This window comes from Rattus norvegicus, chromosome 4, assembly GCF_036323735.1.
Source record: "Rattus norvegicus strain BN/NHsdMcwi chromosome 4, GRCr8, whole genome shotgun sequence".
NCBI lineage: Eukaryota > Metazoa > Chordata > Mammalia > Rodentia > Muridae > Rattus > Rattus norvegicus.
The window spans coordinates 11,918,581-11,937,090 of record NC_086022.1 but is presented as its reverse complement, the minus strand read 5'-3'; the positions used below and the strand labels follow the sequence as shown (position 1 = coordinate 11,937,090).

Below are 18,510 nucleotides of genomic sequence, written 5' to 3'. Positions count from 1 at the left end.
ATCTTATAAAACTCTGTAGACCCAGGCTCTGTTTCTGAGAGAGATGGTTTAGTCTTCAACTGAGTTCTTGTTGTTGTTGTTGTTGTTGTTGTTGTTGTTGTTGTTGTTGTTGTGTTTGTTTGTGTTTTTGGTCTAATGCTGTCCTTTCTTTTAACAGAATAGAGTGTCTTGTCCTCTTCCTTTCAGAGGGTAGTTACATTCAACTGTTTCTCTTTCAGAACTTACTTATTTTTCCCTTAAAAATTCTCTTCTTCTAATGTAATCTAGTTTTATGTTTTTCTCTTTTCTTTTTTTAAATTTATTTTTATTCATTTTATGTGAGTACACTGTTGCTTTCTTCAGTTAAGCACACCAGAAGAGGGCATCAGATCTCATTAACAATGGTTGTGAGCCACCATCTGGTTGCTGGGATTTGAATTCGGGACCTCAGGAAGAGCAATCAGTACTTTTAACCACTGAACCATCTCTCCAGCCCTTTCTCTCCATTTTCTATTTGTATTACTCAGATTGGATGCATGTTTAAGCCTAGTCTTTGATAGATAAATTGAGGTGAGGGTGTACTCTTGTTGGGCTGTGCCAAGGTGTACCCCTGCCCAGCAGATGTAATGTCAGAGGTTTATTGATCTAGTGTAAGAAGTTGATTGTGGGAAAGGAGAACAGAAGGCCATCTAGAAAAAGGCAGGGAGACATGAGAGGGGACAAGGAAAGAAGGAAGAGAGAAGAGAGAAGAGAGGAGAGAGAGAGAGAGAGAGAGAGAGAGAGAGAGAGAGAGAGAGAGCGCTAGCTAGCTAGAGAGAATTCCACTCCATAGATAGCTTTCCCCTCTCTTCCTGAGGTAGGTTTCTCAGTGAAACTCAGGTTGTGACTATTGCTGAATTTTCTAGCTAGCTTGTTCTAGGCTCTGGTTCTACTGCCCAAGGCTGGAATGACAGGAAACCCATGCCCATCCAGCATCACATGTGGGTTCTGAGGATCCAAACTCTGCTCCTTACACTCAGTGAGTAGTTTAACTCATGAGCCATTTCCCCAGCCCCATTTGTCTTTTTATTGATTTATGGTTAGATCTACAGTCTACTCAGGAATATACCCATGACTGCCTTTTAACCTCACTGGGGGTAATAGTTGTAGTTGGAATGAGAGGGGTCACCAATTAGTGGAACTGTTTGATAATGATTAGAAGGTTTGGCCTTATTGGGAGAGCTGTGGCCTTGTTGGACAAGGTATGCTTCTGGAGGTGAGCTTTGAGGTTTCAAAACCCCAATGCACAGTCCGTCCGTCCGTCTGCCTCCCTTCCTCCCTCCCTCTTCTCTCTCCCTCTCTTCTTTCTGCCTTTGGATTACAATATAGCTCTCAGCTACTTCTCCAGTTCTGTGCCTGTCTGCCTGCTGCCATCCTCCCCACCATGATGATAATGAACTAACCACGATTAAATGTTTTCTTGTACTTGTGTGAGTTGCCTGGGTCCTGGTGTCTCTTCATAGCAACAGAACACTAAGACGTTGGTACCAGGAAGTAGTGTATTGTTGTAACAGGATTGACCATGCTGTTGTTTGGAGGAATATGGAATACTGGGACATTGGACTAGAAAAATGGTTGAATGTTTTAAGTATGGCTTAATAGACCATCCTGGTAGGAGCAATGAAAACAATAGTAACACAGGCAATGTGGACCTAAGCCCCGCTTAGAAGCTTTCAGAAGGGGATGAATATTAGCAAGTAGAGCAAATAGCCTAGCAACTGTTGTGCTGTTTTGGTAAAGAACATGGCTGCTCTTGGCCATTGTTCTAAAATTTTTACCAGAGGTCAAATTGAAGTGTTTTGGATCAATGTTATTGGCAAAGGAGATTTTTAAGACAGCTTAGTGTAATGACTACCACATAGTTATTAGTAATCAGTCATATTCAGATGTAATATATCTGGAACAAATAGCTTAGGTATGCCTATTAACTTAAAATGGGACCTGGTCTCCAGATTCTCCCAGAGTCCCTCAGTCCTTGTTATAGTGTATGACAGAACAGGACTGCTCTTAGGTGTTGTGGAGGAGAAAGATTATTGTAGATAAGAGAGAGAGCATGGCAGGAACATCTGGGAGAGTCCAGCGTAGTCATGACCCTTACCATGAGAGATGGGAGCCTCTGGAGAAGGGCAGGGCCCCTGGGCTGGAGTGTTCTGAGTAAGTAGGTAGGCTGTGCCAGTCATACTCTGTAACAGAGAAAGAGGGTAGGCTGTGCCAGTCATACCCTGTAACAGAGAAAGAGGGTAGGCTGTGCCAGTCATTCCCTGTAACAGAGAAAGAGGGTAGGCTGTGCCAGTCATACTTTGTAACAGAGTAAGAGGGTAGGCTATGCCAGTCATACTTTGTAACAGAGAAAGAGGGTAGGCTATGCCAGTCATACTTTGTAACAGAGTAAGAGGGTAGGCTATGCCAGTTATACTCTGTAACAGAGTAAGAGGGTAGGCTGTGCCAGTCATACTTTGTAACAGAGAAAGAGGGTAGGCTGTGCCAGTCATACCCTGTAACAGGCAGGTAAGGACAGAGGGATGATAAGGAGAACTTGGAGGCCAGGTTCATTTTCATGTTAAATAGACACACCAGCCACTTGTCCCAGTTTTGAAACTTAAAATGAAAAGAAGCAAACTTGTTAAGAGAAATACAAAATGTACAGTTTGGGGAGAAAAAGAGTACCAGGAAGCGCAATACTAGAACCAAGTCTTGTGATCCAGGAGATTTGATGTTTAAAGAAAGGTTTGATTCAAAATAGAGTACAGGAATTGGTACCCTCAGGGTGAGGCTGCACCCAGTTAATCTTGTAACCTAGAAGCCATCAGCAAGTCAATGTAAGTCAAGGAGGGAGCCAGTTCCTGTCTCCAACAAGCGGAAAAACTTGGCAGGATCAGCCACTTGGTTCTGGTTTTTTTCAAGGCACATACACGAAAGAAAGGGACGTAGAACCTTCTTCTGCAGTTCAAGAAGGCTGTTAAGCTAGGCTGGTGGCAGGGGAGTTTCTGCATGGAGATCCAGAGAGGCCATTGTATGTAGCCATGAAAATGAAACCCAATTGCATTGAAGACCCCTAAGAAAGTTCTCAGAGATGCCAGACCCAGGGAGTACCTGCTAAGTAGGTATGCAGACAGGATGTAGAACCAGCCCCAAAGAAGGAAGTGTGCTGCAGTCAGCAAAGCTGGAAAGGAAGAGGCATCTAATAACCATTTGACATCAGACAAAGTTTACCCTACTGGTTTTCAGTCTTCGGTCCATTGTTTCCTTACTATCTATGCCTTTCTCCTCTCTCGGAATTGTAATGTATATTGTGTGCATTGTATGTTGGATGTATGTGATTTGCTTTTTGATAGGAGGTTACAGTTAAGAGTCTCCAAGAGACTCCTTGAGTCTCCAAGAGATTGTGGAGTTTTAAGAAGTCTTAAAACTGAAAGACTGTGGGGACTTTTAAAGTTCTACTGAATGCATTTTGCATTATGATATGGCTACAAGCCTATGGGGGCCAGGGAGTGGAATGTTTGAAAGATAATGGTCCCCATAGGCTTATGTTTGAATTCTTCGGTCCCCTGTTAGTGGAACTATTTGGAAAGGATTAAGAGGTAGAGCTTTAATGCAGCACTCTGGTGTCAGAGGCAGGTGGATTTCTGAGTTCAAAGCTTGTCTGGTCTTCAGAGCAAGTCTAGGACAGATAGGGCTACAACGAGAAACCCTGTAGATGAATGAATGAATGGATGGATGGATGGATGAATGAATGAATGAATGGTAAGGCTTTGTTGAAATGGATGTAACCTATGTAGGAGGAGGTGTGTCAAGGGTGTGAGCTCTGAGGTTTCAAAAGCCCACACTGGGTTCCATCTCTGCCTGCCTGCTCCATGCCTGGCTGCTGTCTTGTTAATAAAGGACTAAAGGATGAATCCTCTGAAACTGTACGCAAGCTTCCAATAAATGCTTTCCTCCCTTAAGCTGCTTTAGATATAGTCTCTTCACAGCAATAGAACAGTAACGAAGGCAGCAATTTATCTTGACAAGTGTGGCGGTTTGAATAGGTATGGCCCCCATAGATTTGTGCTTGAATACTTGGAGAGTAAAAGTGGCACTATTGGGAGGTGTGGCCTTGTTAGAGTAGGTGAGGCCTTGTTGGAATTCTTACACTGTGGAGGCAGGCTTTGAGGCTTTATATACTCAGGCTACACCCAGTGACACACACAGTCCCCTTCTGCTTGCCTGTGGGTTGATATGTAGACCTCTCAGCTCTGTCTCCAGCACGATGTCTGCCTGCATGCCACCATGTTTTCTGCCATTATGATAATGGACTTCACTTCTGAAACTGTAAGCCAGACCCAATTAATTAAATGTTTTAATAAGAGTTGGTGTGGTCATAGCGTCTCCTCACAGCAGTGAAACCCAAACTAAGACAAGCATAACCCATATCATAGCTGAAGATAACATAGGTCAGATGAAATGTTATAATAAATATGAAAGAATAAACTAAGACCTCTAGAGATTTGTCTTAGCGAGAATTTAAACAAAGTTACTCCTTCCGTCTGCTTTCTGTTGTGGTAAGCACTTATGGACTGGGTTCATGAACAGTGGAAGTTTTGATGAAACAGCAGTTGAGGTGGGCAGTATGTGAGACTGGATCCCCCGGCTACGCGTTTGTCTTCATTGGTGTCTGGTCCTTGTCCTCTGAAAACACAAACTCTCACAAGTAATACACAGTTCCGTATAACATCCATGTAGAATGTGCACCGTGCACATACCAGTTAAAGATAATTCTCTGCTCTTGAACAGGTGAAAGGCATCTTAAGTTAGTGTGGAGTGTAAAGCCAGGCAGCCATTTAAACCCCATCCATGCCATAAGAAAGGGTGGCGTGCACTGAGTCACGAGGATGCTGCAGCCAACAGGATTTACGGCACTATAGGGACACCGAGGTCTCAGCCAGTCTCAGAGCTGTGCCAGTGTAGAAGGGTCAGCTTCATAAATCACATGCCATGTTGGTCTTGCTGATTTCTTTCTTCCTATTTACAGCCAAAATCTTCAGGGGTCAAATTTGATTTCCAACAGTTTGGAGGTAAACAGACACCATGACCAAGGCAACTCTTTTTTTTCCAAAGATTTATTTATTATATATAAGTACACTGTAGCTGTCTTCAGACACACCAGAAAAGGGCATCAGATCCCATTACAGATGGTTGTGAGCCACCATGTGGTTGCTGGGATTTGAACTCAGGACCCCTGCAAGAGCAGTCAGCGCTCTTAACCACTGAATCTTCTCTCCAACCCTCATGGCAACTCTTATAAGGACAACATTGAATTGGGGCTGGCTTACAGGTTCAGAGGTTCAGTCTATTATCATCAAGGCAGGACCATGGCAGCATCCAGGCAGGCATGGTGCAGGAGGAGCTGAGAGTTCTACATCTTCATCTGAAGGCTGCTAGGAGAAGACTGGCTTCCAGGCAGCTAGGATGAGGGTTCTAAAGCCAAAGCCCACAGTGACACACTTCCTCCAACAAGACCACACCTCCAAATAGTGCCATTCCTTGGGTCAATCAAGCATATTCAAACCACCACATGTTAGAAAACCTATCTTTCCTTTTCTTGTTGGAGCAAATGCAAAATCTCCTTCCCAGTGCAACATGCTTCTGTTTTTCCATTTCCAATTAGGATTCTAATAGGCTGACCTAATTCAGCAGTTCTTTCTAAAATCCAGAGCTTTTTAACAGCTTTGCTACCTGCTTCATTGACTTAAAAAATTCAAAGTCAAAACATTTAATTTATCCCTGGAAGGTTTTTAATCATCCCGCTCTATGAGCATCTCTTAAATATGTTTAGTTCTCTCCATAGTTGCTTGGCCTTTAGGATTATAAATTCTGTCTATGACAGGTTTCATGATGTAATGTCTAAGAAGTTGGTTGTATCCAGTGGACACATAGGCCAAAGCAACATCAGCTTTCGTCTGTAATGCATTCCTTCAGAGGCTGATGGATGGTTCTACAGTCCTCGTCCTGAAGGACAGTGTGCTGTACCTGCAGCATGCCTCACAGTGTAATGTGGAAACATCTGTTGGGTTTTTATCAGAGATGTATGCAGTTAGTCTCAGTCTGTGCAGGTGTTTCCTCAGTTGTCCTAATTCCAATAAATGTGCAATCTCAGAATCCTCTTTCTCAGAGTTCCAGGCAGAGGCCTGTCGGGATTCTGAATGTATGTCCATAGTATGATGCATCAACACACGTATGTCTTCTCTAAATTCCATAAAATGAACCATAATGGCATTGTCCCATAAGTAGAATCTAGATCCTTAACTCATACATTGTCTTCTCATGGGCTGCCATTTTAACTCTTCAAGCTTTTGTAGATGTTTCTCATGTGGAACTGGCTCTCTTGATGTTATTTCAATTTCTTCATTGGATTTCTCTGAACGTTCCCTATTTAGATTCAAAGAATCTTCCAATCTCTGTTCTGTGATCTCTAACATAGCATCTAATTTTTCAGTCTCTTCTTTCTTGAAGTCTGCCTTAATTTTTTTATCATTTCTTTTAGTCTAATTTATTCAATTTTCAAAATTTTTGTCTAAAGGCTTTATATCTCTGAGAAGTCAATAATAATATTAAGGTGAAAATGAGACTATTCATATGATAATAGTCATAATCAGCATTGTGCCAGTTCGAGTTTAGATGCATCCGTTTCTCTTTTATTTGTGTCTTTGAACCATTTAAAAGCGATCAGATGATAAACTAGACAGCCTCTGAAATTGTTCCTTCCATCTTTATAGGTATCGGTTTTGAATTATTTATATGTATATGTGAAGTTTAAATCCAGTTTCCTTTTCTTTTCAGCCTTAAAACTATTTTTTCCTTTCTCTGTCTGCAGTTTTGGTTTGTTTGGGTTCTTTTTGTGTGTTCTTTGTCACCCTTCATTGTTTAGCTCGGGACACTGCAGTGGTCCTTGGCCCTCTGGTTAATAGGGTGGGTGAATCCCAGAAAAGGCCGCAGTTTTGTCTTTATGCCGCTGTAGTCCTGGGCTCTCACATGTGCAGCATATACTCACGGATACCCCCTGTGACTTTCCCCGACTCTGGGAAGGTGGCGCTAGTCCAGCCCCATGCCCTCGGGTTAACTGAGAGCTGTGTTTTGAACTTCCGTGTTTCCGCTCTGTGTTCAGCTCAGTGAGCCCTCAGGCTCTGTCTCCCTGCTCTCCAGGTCTTCTAGCTACACTGAATTGGGTTCTTGGACCCACAGAAGCTCTCCTGCTCGCATTCTAATCTTAGAGGCGCCCGCCTTTGTCTCTTGCTGTAGCAGCAAGGGTGCAATTCCTGTCGGGGCTATTCCAGTCTGCTTTTACCCGCGGGTGGTCTGATAACTGAATATGAATGAAAAGGTTTGGATTGCATGCCCTCCGTCTTGAGCACCATCTGTAAAAAGAGTTTTTCTTACTGGCACCAACCTCTCCTCCCCCTCAAATAACAGCTCTGAGAGTCAAAATACATTTATAAACATCTTGGCCTTATGCTTTGTTGGTTCCCTGATTAGATCATGACTTAATATCCCGTTCATTCTGATCTAAATTCTGCCACCATGGTTGGTTATCTCCACCTAGCCCACAGGCTTCTGTCTGCCATGTTCCTGAGTGAATTTCCAACACGTCTCTCCCCCAGAATCCTTTTTGCCTACCAGATGCCCCACCTTCTATTCTAGTCCTTCCCACAGGCCGTAGGTATTTTTTTGACAGGCGATGTGTCCACACAGTACATAAGCGATTCTCTACATTACTTTGCATATTTTGGTATGGTAATGGCAAGTCACCTGAGACCAGTGCTTGTAAACGAGCTACTCTTTGTAGAGGCAACAATAGCTTTAGGGGCTATCAATCTGCATAAGAGTCCAAGTACTGGCCCACAAACTTATTAACAAGGCTTGAAGTCAGCTGTAAATCTGAAGAGCTGTTTCCCTTTCAGTCTGCTTTGGGTGCCTCCTTTCCTTTTTCCTAAGCCTTGGCATCTTACTTGGATTTTTATTCACAAAACAAAATAGGATTGGTGGAATGGTTTAATGGGCAAGAGCACTTGCTGTGAAAGTAAGAGGAGCTGATTTCAAATTCCCAGTACCCACAGAAAAGCCACACGTGCCAAATGTGTTTGTGACCTAGCAGAGGGTGGAGAGAATCAGGTCCTGAGAGCTCTCTGGTTGGCCAGCCTCACCAAAACAGCAAGTTTTATGGTTACTGAGAGACTGTCAGTGAGTGGAGGTAGGTGGAGAGGGGAGGAGGGAGACAATTGGTATCCTTTAGCCACTGTATGCACAGGCATGGGCCCACATGCCTGCATGTATGTATACACACGTATACCCACATACATATGCATGCACATGTGCACTCACATAAGCACAAAATAGCTAACTAGTAGGAAATGCCAAGTTCTCAAAAACTGTCTTAGTAAAATACTTAGCTAGGAAAACACTTAAAATTTGCAAAGTTACTAAACTGTTACTGATTTGCAACAAGATTTACAAACCACTCAGTATGGGACTGGAACGATGGCTCAGCCAAGGACCCAGGTTCAATTCCCATCACCCACATGGCATTTTAAAACCATCCCAATCCCTGAGGATTGACATCCTCATCTGACCCCCTCAGGTGTCATGTGGTACACAGCATACTTAAATCAAAACACCCAAACACATAAAGTTTAAAACTGTAAAAAAAAAAAAAAAGAATGACAGAATATGTTAACTAGCAGTGGTTAGAATACTGGTTGCAAATGGTAAGCACCAAATTTTCAGTGAGCTCTATAAATAACATCTTCAGCTTCATTGTGACTATATGTTTTGATGTGCCCCCAAAGACATTTCTTTTTCTTTAAGTCATCTGTAAGGTGTTAATCCTGATATATTTCCTTTCCTTCTTCCTTTTGAAGTTTAAGTTATTGCATATGTACCTTCTTCCTGCACCTAGAGTGTCACTGCTGTTGTCTTGGTTAGAAATTCGTTTAGAAATGGCTGCTATCCAGCTTCTATCAGAAGGGCATTTGTGAGGCAAGTTATTTAAGGAAAGATTACTGAAGAGTCAGGTAGTTCATTTACTCTGTGTGTTCTGAATCCTTTCTGGTTCCCATTATGTCTATGACAGCCGTGTTTTTGGGTAATGTGCCATGTACCCTGGATTTTACCAAGCATTGATAAGTTAGAAAAATCAAGTATAGATTGACTGCAATGTTTGAAAAATTATAATTTGCATATGCTATTATATCATGTAATTGTTCCCTCCCTGCTGAAAGCTAATGATAAAGGCCTTAGAATTTATGTGTTTTTAATACACTAACTCATGTTTCTTCTGACTGTTGGGAAGTATAGTGCCAAATTTGGATACTATGTAACACTCACTCTCTAAGTCTTTGACAAATGCATTCTAAAGTGTGTCGAAAGAGTATAAGTAGAAAATATATGCAGGCATTACAGCATTTCATAGGTTCCTGCTTTGTTCTTAATATTGCTGAGCTGCAACTGTTAGCATTCTATCTAAGCTCCACCCCCACAGTTACCTGGCAACAGCCAGGTATGCTCCGCCCCACAGTTATCTGGCAACAGCCAGGTATGCCTGACACTATAAAGGAGCTGCTTGCCCCCTCTCACTCTCTTGTTCTCTCTTGCTCTTAACCTCTTCCCCTTTTGTCTCTTCTTTCCCTATTCCCCTCCCCCTTCCCCCTTCTCTCCACATGCTCATGGCTGGCCTCTACTCTTCTACTCCTCTACTCCATTTCTCTACTCCCCCCACCCCTGTCCCTACTACCCTCTCAGCTCCCTCCCCATTCCCAGAATAAACTCTACTCTATACTTTACTGTGGCTGGTCCCTCAGGGAGAAGGGATGTCTCAGCATGGGTCTGCCAAGGCATCCCTTTCCTCACACCTCATCACACCTCCATAGAACATGTCCCCACTCTCTTGTTATAAACACAGCCTTGGTGCCAAAACCCAGGACGCATCCCCTCTTTATCTTTATATGAACCCAGCAGCCACCGGCGAGCTCGTTCTTATATTCTCCTTTTCTTCTCTACTAGAGAACATTATGTGATGTGATCCTCATGGTCCAGGAAAGAAAGATACCTGCTCACCGTGTTGTCCTGGCTGCAGCCAGTCACTTCTTTAACTTAATGTTCACAAGTGAGTATTTCCAGATAAAAACTATTGTTTTTCTATGAGAATTGTGTAGAGTCTAAATAAACATTTTTTCTTAGTTTTTAAAGCTCTTTAGAACTTAAGGCTACAAGACAGTAAAGAGAATGAAGTGGTCAGTCGCATTGCCAGGCACACAGTAAGTGCTCCTTCATTAGCCCCAGTTGGAGGACGGAGGACACTGTGGTGAAGAGAGCTCTCTTTTAGCTGACACCTAGACCCTGATTGCACGATTCAGTCTTATCTTAGGTTTGTTTGGTGATTTGAGACAGGAGCTTGGTGTGGAGCCAAGGCGGGTTTGAAACTGTCAGTGGTCCGTCCTCTTCCCTCTGCCTCCCCAGTGCTGAGACTGCAGGTGTGCATCGGGGCGCCTGTCTCTGTCTTTGATCTTCCGCAAGTTAAATAGTGAGAATTGGGAGGGACATTGGGGAAGAATGAGGCTGAATTATTTTAGGAAAAAAATCTAATTTTATGTCTTTCTCATTTACACTTGAGGACGCTCTTAGATTAATTCAACGGGTGCCGCTAACATGAAGAGGTTTTGCATTTCTTTCCCTTTAGAGACAACTGTCCTAGTGTACACTGTATTTCCTGTAAGCTGGAGCTGCTGGATCCTCAGTTAAACCTGTGGTGGTGCAGTGCCATTGATGCTTCTTCTCCTCTTTCAGCTAACATGCTTGAGTCTAAGTCCTTCGAAGTAGAACTCAAAGATGCCGAGCCTGATATTATTGAACAGCTGGTGGAATTCGCCTACACTGCGAGGTGAGTGGAAAAGGGTCATTCTTTTGGGGGGAATAAGTTGGGGTCTGACACAGAAAAACATCATTGTAACAAATTAGTTTGCTCCTGATTTCTTAGAACAAAAAACTGTAGTGGAAGAGTTAGAGGACTGTGATGTCATAGGACAGTACACTTCACAGTGCTGTTATTTAATGGACGAGTTAGAGGACTGTGATGTCATAGGACAGTACACTTCACAGTGCTGTTATTTAATGGGAGGGTTAGAGGACTGTGATGTCATAGGACAGTACACTTCACAGTGCTGTTATTTAATGGAAGAGTAAGAGGACTGTGATGTCATAGGACAGTACACTTCACAGTGCTGTTATTTAATGGACGAGTTAGAGGACTGTGATGTCATAGGACTGTACACTTCACAGTGCTGTTATTTAATGGAAGAGTTAGAGGACTGTGATGTCATAGGACAGTACACTTCACAGTGCTGTTATTTAATGGACGAGTTAGAGGACTGTGATGTCATAGGACAGTACACTTCACAGTGCTGTTATTTAATGGGAGGGTTAGAGGACTGTGATGTCATAGGACAGTGTACTTCACAGTACTGTTATTAAAGCAATTAAAACTTGTATGAAATTAATATTCCCTTTAACTTACAGAATTTCTGTGAATAGCAACAATGTTCAGTCTTTGTTAGATGCAGCAAATCAGTACCAGATTGAGCCTGTGAAGAAAATGTGTGTTGATTTTTTGAAAGAACAAGTTGATGCTTCAAATTGTCTTGGTAAGAAATACTAGATTCCTGGCTTTTTTTTTTAAATCCTCATTGTGTATTTAAATAAAGAAAAAACACATTAGTAAGCTTCTTCATTTAACCTTAAAGATACTATCCAATCAAACATTTTTAAATTTTAAACATAAAATACAAAAGGAACTTATAAAGAGGCAGCAATAAGTATCACTATTTTCTAAAATTAATATGGCTTTTACAATGAGTTTTCATTTATCAAAGACAAGGAACAAGAATGCCATCTATTTGTGGCAGTGTAATATGAGAAGCAAGAACATTTCTCACGGAGTGCTGAGAAGATTGTTGATAACTTCCCTGATCTAAGTCCTGTAGTCATCTGTTGCTTGCTTGGAACATCATGCTGCCTATGTCGCCTCCATTGTTAATGTTTTACTCTAGGAAACCGAGATGTCATAAACTAAGGTGCTAATCGAAGAACTACTTTATTTCTTCCCTTGAAGCCATTGCTGCCAGTAAATAAGTTGTCCTTGAAAGAAGCGGAGAAAGTAATTTAGAGTTTTCCTGTGCATTTCCCTGTGGGATGACCCTTTGTGCCTGCAAACACTCATTCTCTGTAACTGCATTTTCCTACCCTACTGTCACTCACAGGCTTCAGGGAAAGAGCTGGCTAGAGATGCAGGACAGAGCACAGTACAATGGAGGGAATAGAGGCGCCTGGGACTGAGTCAGCGCTGAGATCTCTGACTTAAGGGGAAGATGGGGATTTTACTGAGAGAGGAGAGAGCCAATAAAGGAAGAAGCAGTGCAGTGGTGTACGACAGGAGCCCCAGGGTAGGTAGGAGTAGCAGGACAGCCCACAGGAAAAGTGCTCGGACCTTCACATCCACAGTCTGCCTCATGAGCACGACCTCTAAAGATCGAGAGCTGGACTGGAGTGATGAGAATGGTTCGGAGCTAGATAAAGACTGCGCTGGATGGCAGGAGTGGTGCTAAATGTGATTTGGTAGATTTGTCATATGTATTTGCCACCAAAATTTGTTTGTAGAGAAAAGTGATACATTAGATTACAAAAACCAAACTATTTCTGTCCTAGCATGCTTGCGTATGAAGTGTCCCACCTAATTAACTTCTATGTTTGTAAGTTTGGTTTCCAACTATGTCATGAGAGTACCAGCTTCATCAGTTAGAATGTTATAGCTGATGCTCTGGTTTTTGAGTCAGGGTCTGTATCCTTGGCTGGCTTGGGAACTCGGTGTGTACACCAGTGCTAGCCTCAAACTTAGAGAAATTCACCTGCCTCTGCCCCTGCCCACAACCACTGAGGGCTGGGATTAAAGGCATAGGCTACTGTGCCCAGTAAAATAAGATGACTTTTGTTGTTTTAAGCAGAAAGCGAATTTGAGAGGCTGTGAGGGGCTGATAGATAACTCATAATTGCCCAGATCCCTCAAAAAAAAAAAATCAGGCTTAGAAGAATTGAGTAAAAAACTTGAGCTAGTTATCACAGGATGTTTATACTGGAATCAGAAGAGTGAGTGCAGCCCAAGTGTTCATATCCGCTGATCAGGAGCAGCAGAGAACACCAAGCTCCTAAAACAAAAAGTGCCCAGGGCCTGACCCCAGCAGCAGCACAGCAAGGCAGGAAAGGGCTTCAGAGGGGCGTCTACTCTGTCAGCACCATTTTCAGGCACTTGGAAAGCTAACTGAATAAAAGAAAATTAAAGAAATATTTAAAATTAACTTATAGGCTTATTGAAAAGCATAATAACAGTAAATCAGACACTTTCGAATGTAATCAAAGGATTTTTTTTTTAGAAAGAAATTCACTTTTAGTCTTTCTTGACTTAAGCATCCTATGCAAAGAGATCAGAAAAGTTCTTAATATTTAGGAAAAGTACTAAGAAAAGTTCTCAATATTTAGTAAAAGTACTAGTATTCCTTTTTAAAGCTATTTATGTGTGTGCATAAATACACATGCATGTGTGTCAGGTTTGTGCCTGGGGCCCTCAGAACACAGGAGAGAGTCGGGTCCTCTGAAACAGGTGGTTGTGAGCCTCCGTGCGGGTGCATGGACCCAGATCTGCTTCAAGAGCAGCGAGTTCCTTTAACCGCTGCATAATCTCTCCAGACCCAGTATTCCTTTTCTAAAACTTTCCTTTGGAAGTTAAGGGGTGGGGGGCAGACTCTATGTGTGGTCAGAAAGACAGTAGCTAATTATTTCAAAGAAAACTGTGGAAGTCTGCTTAGGAAGGAAAGCTCAGAGTACTACCAGTGTCAGCTCTGTAGCTGAGAAAACAAGAGGCAAGACCAAGCTGCCCTTGGGAGCGGAAGCCGGGAACTGGAGCTGTAAGCTCAGACAGCCGGGAAGGCTCGGGGGCGTGTCTGCAGCAGCAATGCTAGTGAGCACCAAAAGTGCAGATTATATTTAAATTTGACATCAGTAAATAAGGTTCCCAGAAATAGGACTGGCATAATGCCCACTTTGAACAAAGAATGTGTGTATATAAATGTGCATAAAACCCGTTTCTCGGGGTTGGGGATTTAGCTCACTGGTAGAGCACTTGCCTAGAAAGCGCAAGGCCCTGGGTTCGGTCCCCAGCTCCGAAAAAAAGAAAAAAGAAAAAGAAAAAAAAAACTGTTTCCCTTAGAGCCTTATTGTTTTTAGTGTAAAACAATTTCCGATCCAGCAATGAATGTCTTTTTAAAAAGAATTCTTGCCCTCTCCAGACCAAGTTGATGATAATGGGGGACAGAAAGATGGCTCAGTGGTTAAGGGCACTTGTTGCTTTTGCAAAAGACTTGTGTTCAGTTTCCCAACACCCATGTGGTGGCTCACAACTGTAACTCCAATTCCAGAGGCCTGACACTCTCTTTTGGCCTTCATAGGCACTACTTGCACATGGTACACAGACATGTACAGGTCACACACACACACACAGTAAAATCTTTTTTAAAATGATGATACTAATAGAGAGGAAGATTAATTAATGTGTGTGATGATAGAAAATTTAGAATAAACCTAAAACTATCCTCTAAGTTTATTAGTAATAGATTTACTCAGAAACTCTATCCTTGGATCATTTCACTGTCAGAGATTACTAACAAACAAGCTAAAATGAACTTGACATCATAGAGGAGACAAGCACTCCCCGCAGTGTCGGTACCTATGATGTTTAGGCAAATGAGAACGTTTAGCTTATTATGGTGGCACGTGTCTGTACTCCTAGCACCCAAGAGGCAGAAGAAAGATTGTGAGTTTACGGTAAATCCAGACTACATATGTAATTAAACCAGTTAATAATTAAACCAGTTAATAATTAAACCATAGACCACAGGCCAAATCTAGTCATCTGACTGGTGTGAGCAAATATGTATAGAATTCATATGCTTTTTACCATGAGTGTTCAGAATGCCATGGGAAGGAGTCAGTTCATTTATACAAAGGAGATGAAATATAGCACCTACCTTAGCAAACTGGCTGGTAGTGATGAGCATAAATATGAAACCATCAAAACTCTGTATAGTCCAGACATGGTGCCTTTTTAATCCTAGGCACCCAGGGCTACAAAGACAAAATAACAACAACCCGGCCCATAACATTTTAATAAACACTAATTAACCTTGGTAAGGTGCTGCTACACTGTCAGATCGAGGACTGACTAAATTTGACTTGCGGACAATTCTTTACATCCTTATATAGAGTATAAACTCCTTCTAAAACAAAGTAGAAAAGTTGGGAAAATGCTGAATAAAAAAATGTACAAAGCTCATAAGGAAGAAAAGGTATATTTATATTGGAGAGTGTAATAAAAGCTGAATATCATAAATAACTTACAGTGTGGTAAAACTGAACTGTTCAGCTCCTTCGTTAGTGATGTGTTGTGGACTGGTGCACGGTGTTGGGAGACAGCATGTAGGAGGCAAGCACTGTCTCACCCCATGCGCATCTCCCGCCCAGTGCCAAGGTCTCCCCTGGAGCTCCTCGTCAGTGTCGCAGAAGTCAGCTGTCCCCAAAACAACCCAAAGGCCTAGTGCAATCCTCATAAACACATCTCACTCTTAAGTAAAATATATACTTGAGTTTTAAATTTGTCAAAGAAGATGTTTAACATGACCTGAGAAGAGTTTGGAAAAAACTGATACTCTTATTATTGTCAAACGTAAGACAGCCTCAAGTTCAAATTATTGAAACAAAAAGGATCTAGCTTTGAGATCCATTTAAGTTTTCCCTAAGCCTTGCTTTCTCTCCTCCCCTGCACCCCCTGAAACACATAGTACTGTTTTGTTTCTTAAAATTTGGGGTCTTACTCTATAGTCCAGACTGGCCTTAAGTTTGAGACTTTTTTCCCTCATTATCTTCTCAAGTTCTGGGACTATGTTCTGTCTGGAAGCAGTGTCGTCTCTCCTCTCTGCCTATAGGTATAAGTGTGCTTGCGGAGTGTCTGGACTGTCCCGAGCTGAAGTCTACAGCCGACGACTTCATCCATCAGCACTTCACTGAAGTTTACAAAACTGACGAATTTCTACAGCTTGACGTCAAGCGAGTGACACATCTTCTCAGCCAGGACACCCTGACTGTGAGAGCAGAGGATCAGGTAACTGAATTGTCTTCTTAGATATTTCTTAGTAAATTTCTTATCAGTTCCTTATGCCTGATGTTTTATATATGACAACAAAAAGTCTTGAAATCGGAGAGAATGTGTTCCTTATAATAAATATATCATCACAAAGCCTTCTCATTGGAGGAGTCAAAACTATTTGAAAGATAGATTGCACAGTAGACATAAAACTTACCGAATGCCACGTTAGCTTCCCCCAAAAGATTTCTTGAACTTATGTTAGCTTACATGTTAATAGGAACTTAGACGATGTGACCAAGATGAGGATGGGAGGGTGGGTAGGTGTAGCTAGGTCATAAGAGACTTGAAATGTAAACAATCTGTTCTGTGTAGCCTCCAGGTAGCCCTCCTTACACCTTGATTTTAATTTTAGCCCAGCGATCTCTTGGTTTACATTCTCTTCTCTAGGACCATCAGTTTAAGTGTTAGCTGTGTAAATTGGTTTAATATGTAGACTCACTCAATCCTTATATTTTAGCCCCACATCCTTGTCTATTTTAGGTCACTAAGTCTTTGCTGATTGTTACAGCTGCAATAGGAAATGAGTATACTGAGATAAGATCACAGGTTTTGAGTTCCTGTTTTCCTTTAACCCGTGCTGTTCATAGCATAGATTTTTCCAGTTGGAAAACTTGATCAGATAATAAGAAAAAGCAGCTGAGTTCTGTACGTCTGGTACAGCAAGTGTGCCTAAAGTTCAGTTACGTAGGAGGCTGCTGAAAAAGAGTTACTTGAGCCCAAGATGTTGAGACCAGTTTCAATGCATTGTGACTCCGTCAAAAGAAACAAAACAAAGATAGAAACTTAAGTTCTCTCTTCAATTAACTATCTGGCTTGTATGCAGGTGAAGCAAAAGTGCCTTTATACTGGAAGACCTAACTGACATGGTCTGCCGGTGATCAGTGAGGGCATAGTGAGCGCATGCTCCCTTGATGGAACGTCAGTGAGGTCATAGCGCATGCTCCCTTGATGGAACGTCAGTGAGGTCATAGCGCATGCTCCCTTGACGGAACGTCAGTGAGGTCATAGCGCATGCTCCCTTGATGGAACGTCAGTGAGGTCATAGCGCATACTTCCTTGATGGAACGTCAGTGAGGTCATAGCGCATGCTCCCTTGATGGAACGTCAGTGAGGTCATAGCGCATGCTTCCTTGACAGAACGTCAGTGAGGTCATAGCGCATACTTCCTTGACGGAACGTCAGTGAGGTCATAGCGCATGCTTCCTTGACGGAACGTCAGTGAGGTCATAGCGCATGCTCCCTTGATGGAACGTCAGTGAGGTCATAGTGAGTACCTGTTCACTATTGTGGTTGAGGTTTGTCAACTTGACACAAACCTAGACATATTTGGAAAGAGGGAATCTTATTTGAGAAAATGTCTCTATAGGTCGGGCCAGTAGGCAGTTTTCTTGTTTAATGATTGATATGGGATTGTCCATCCCATTGTGAGCAGTGCAACTTCTAGGCAGGTGGTCCTGGTATGTATGAGAAAACAAACTAAGCAAGCCAGCAAGCAGAGTACTTCATGGTCTCTGCTTCAGTTCCTGCTTCCTGGTTCCTGCCATGAATTCCTACCCCGACTTCCCTCGTTGATAGAGTGTGACCTGAGAGAACGAGTTAAAATAAATCCTTTTCTCAAGTTACTTTTTGTCTTGTGTTTTATCACAGCACAAGAAACCCTAAGCCGATCACTGTGGTCACCCTCTCCAGAAATGTACTAGGTTAATGCACAAGACATCAAGCAAACTGAAACTGGACAGTTTACCTGACCAGAATTCAGAACTGTTAAGGTTGTCAGAAAGAAGGAAAGTCTGAGAAGATGCCACATTTTAAAATTCTGTAGATTACTTCTTAACTGAATATAATGTCTGCTTATGGGATAACAGGAAGGAAAATAATGCTAGGTAAACACTAAAGAAATATAAAAATACTATGGTATTCATGTAGGAGTATTAACTTATTGGTTAGGACAGATGCTTCACACCACAGTGACTGAGTACAGAGAATACTACATTTAAATCTGTTCTGCACTTGATCTTAGCCAAAAGACTGAAAACAATCTAAACCTGTTATAAAAAGCCTTTCTTTAAAATTCCATTTCCCATAATTGATTGACAAGCTCGAACATGTTGAGTGAGTAGTCTGAGTACGTGTGTATGAGTATAGTAGACATGTGTGTATGAAGTAAGTTGTCTGAGTACCTGTGTTTGAGTATAGTAGACATGTGTGTATGA

At 42.1% G+C, this 18,510-nt stretch overlaps 1 protein-coding gene across 1 annotated transcript in view; it reads left to right on the top strand.

The window, feature by feature from the left end:
• Nucleotides 1-18,510, top strand: part of Klhl7 (kelch-like family member 7) — a 49,031-nt gene that overhangs the window by 10,706 nt on the left and 19,815 nt on the right. Inside the window, exons 2-5 of the mRNA NM_001012187.1 lie at nt 10,054-10,156; nt 10,837-10,930; nt 11,566-11,690; nt 16,077-16,252. Of these exons, the coding sequence (NP_001012187.1) occupies nt 10,054-10,156; nt 10,837-10,930; nt 11,566-11,690; nt 16,077-16,252 (498 nt within the window). The remainder of the gene's footprint in view (nt 1-10,053; nt 10,157-10,836; nt 10,931-11,565; nt 11,691-16,076; nt 16,253-18,510) is intronic.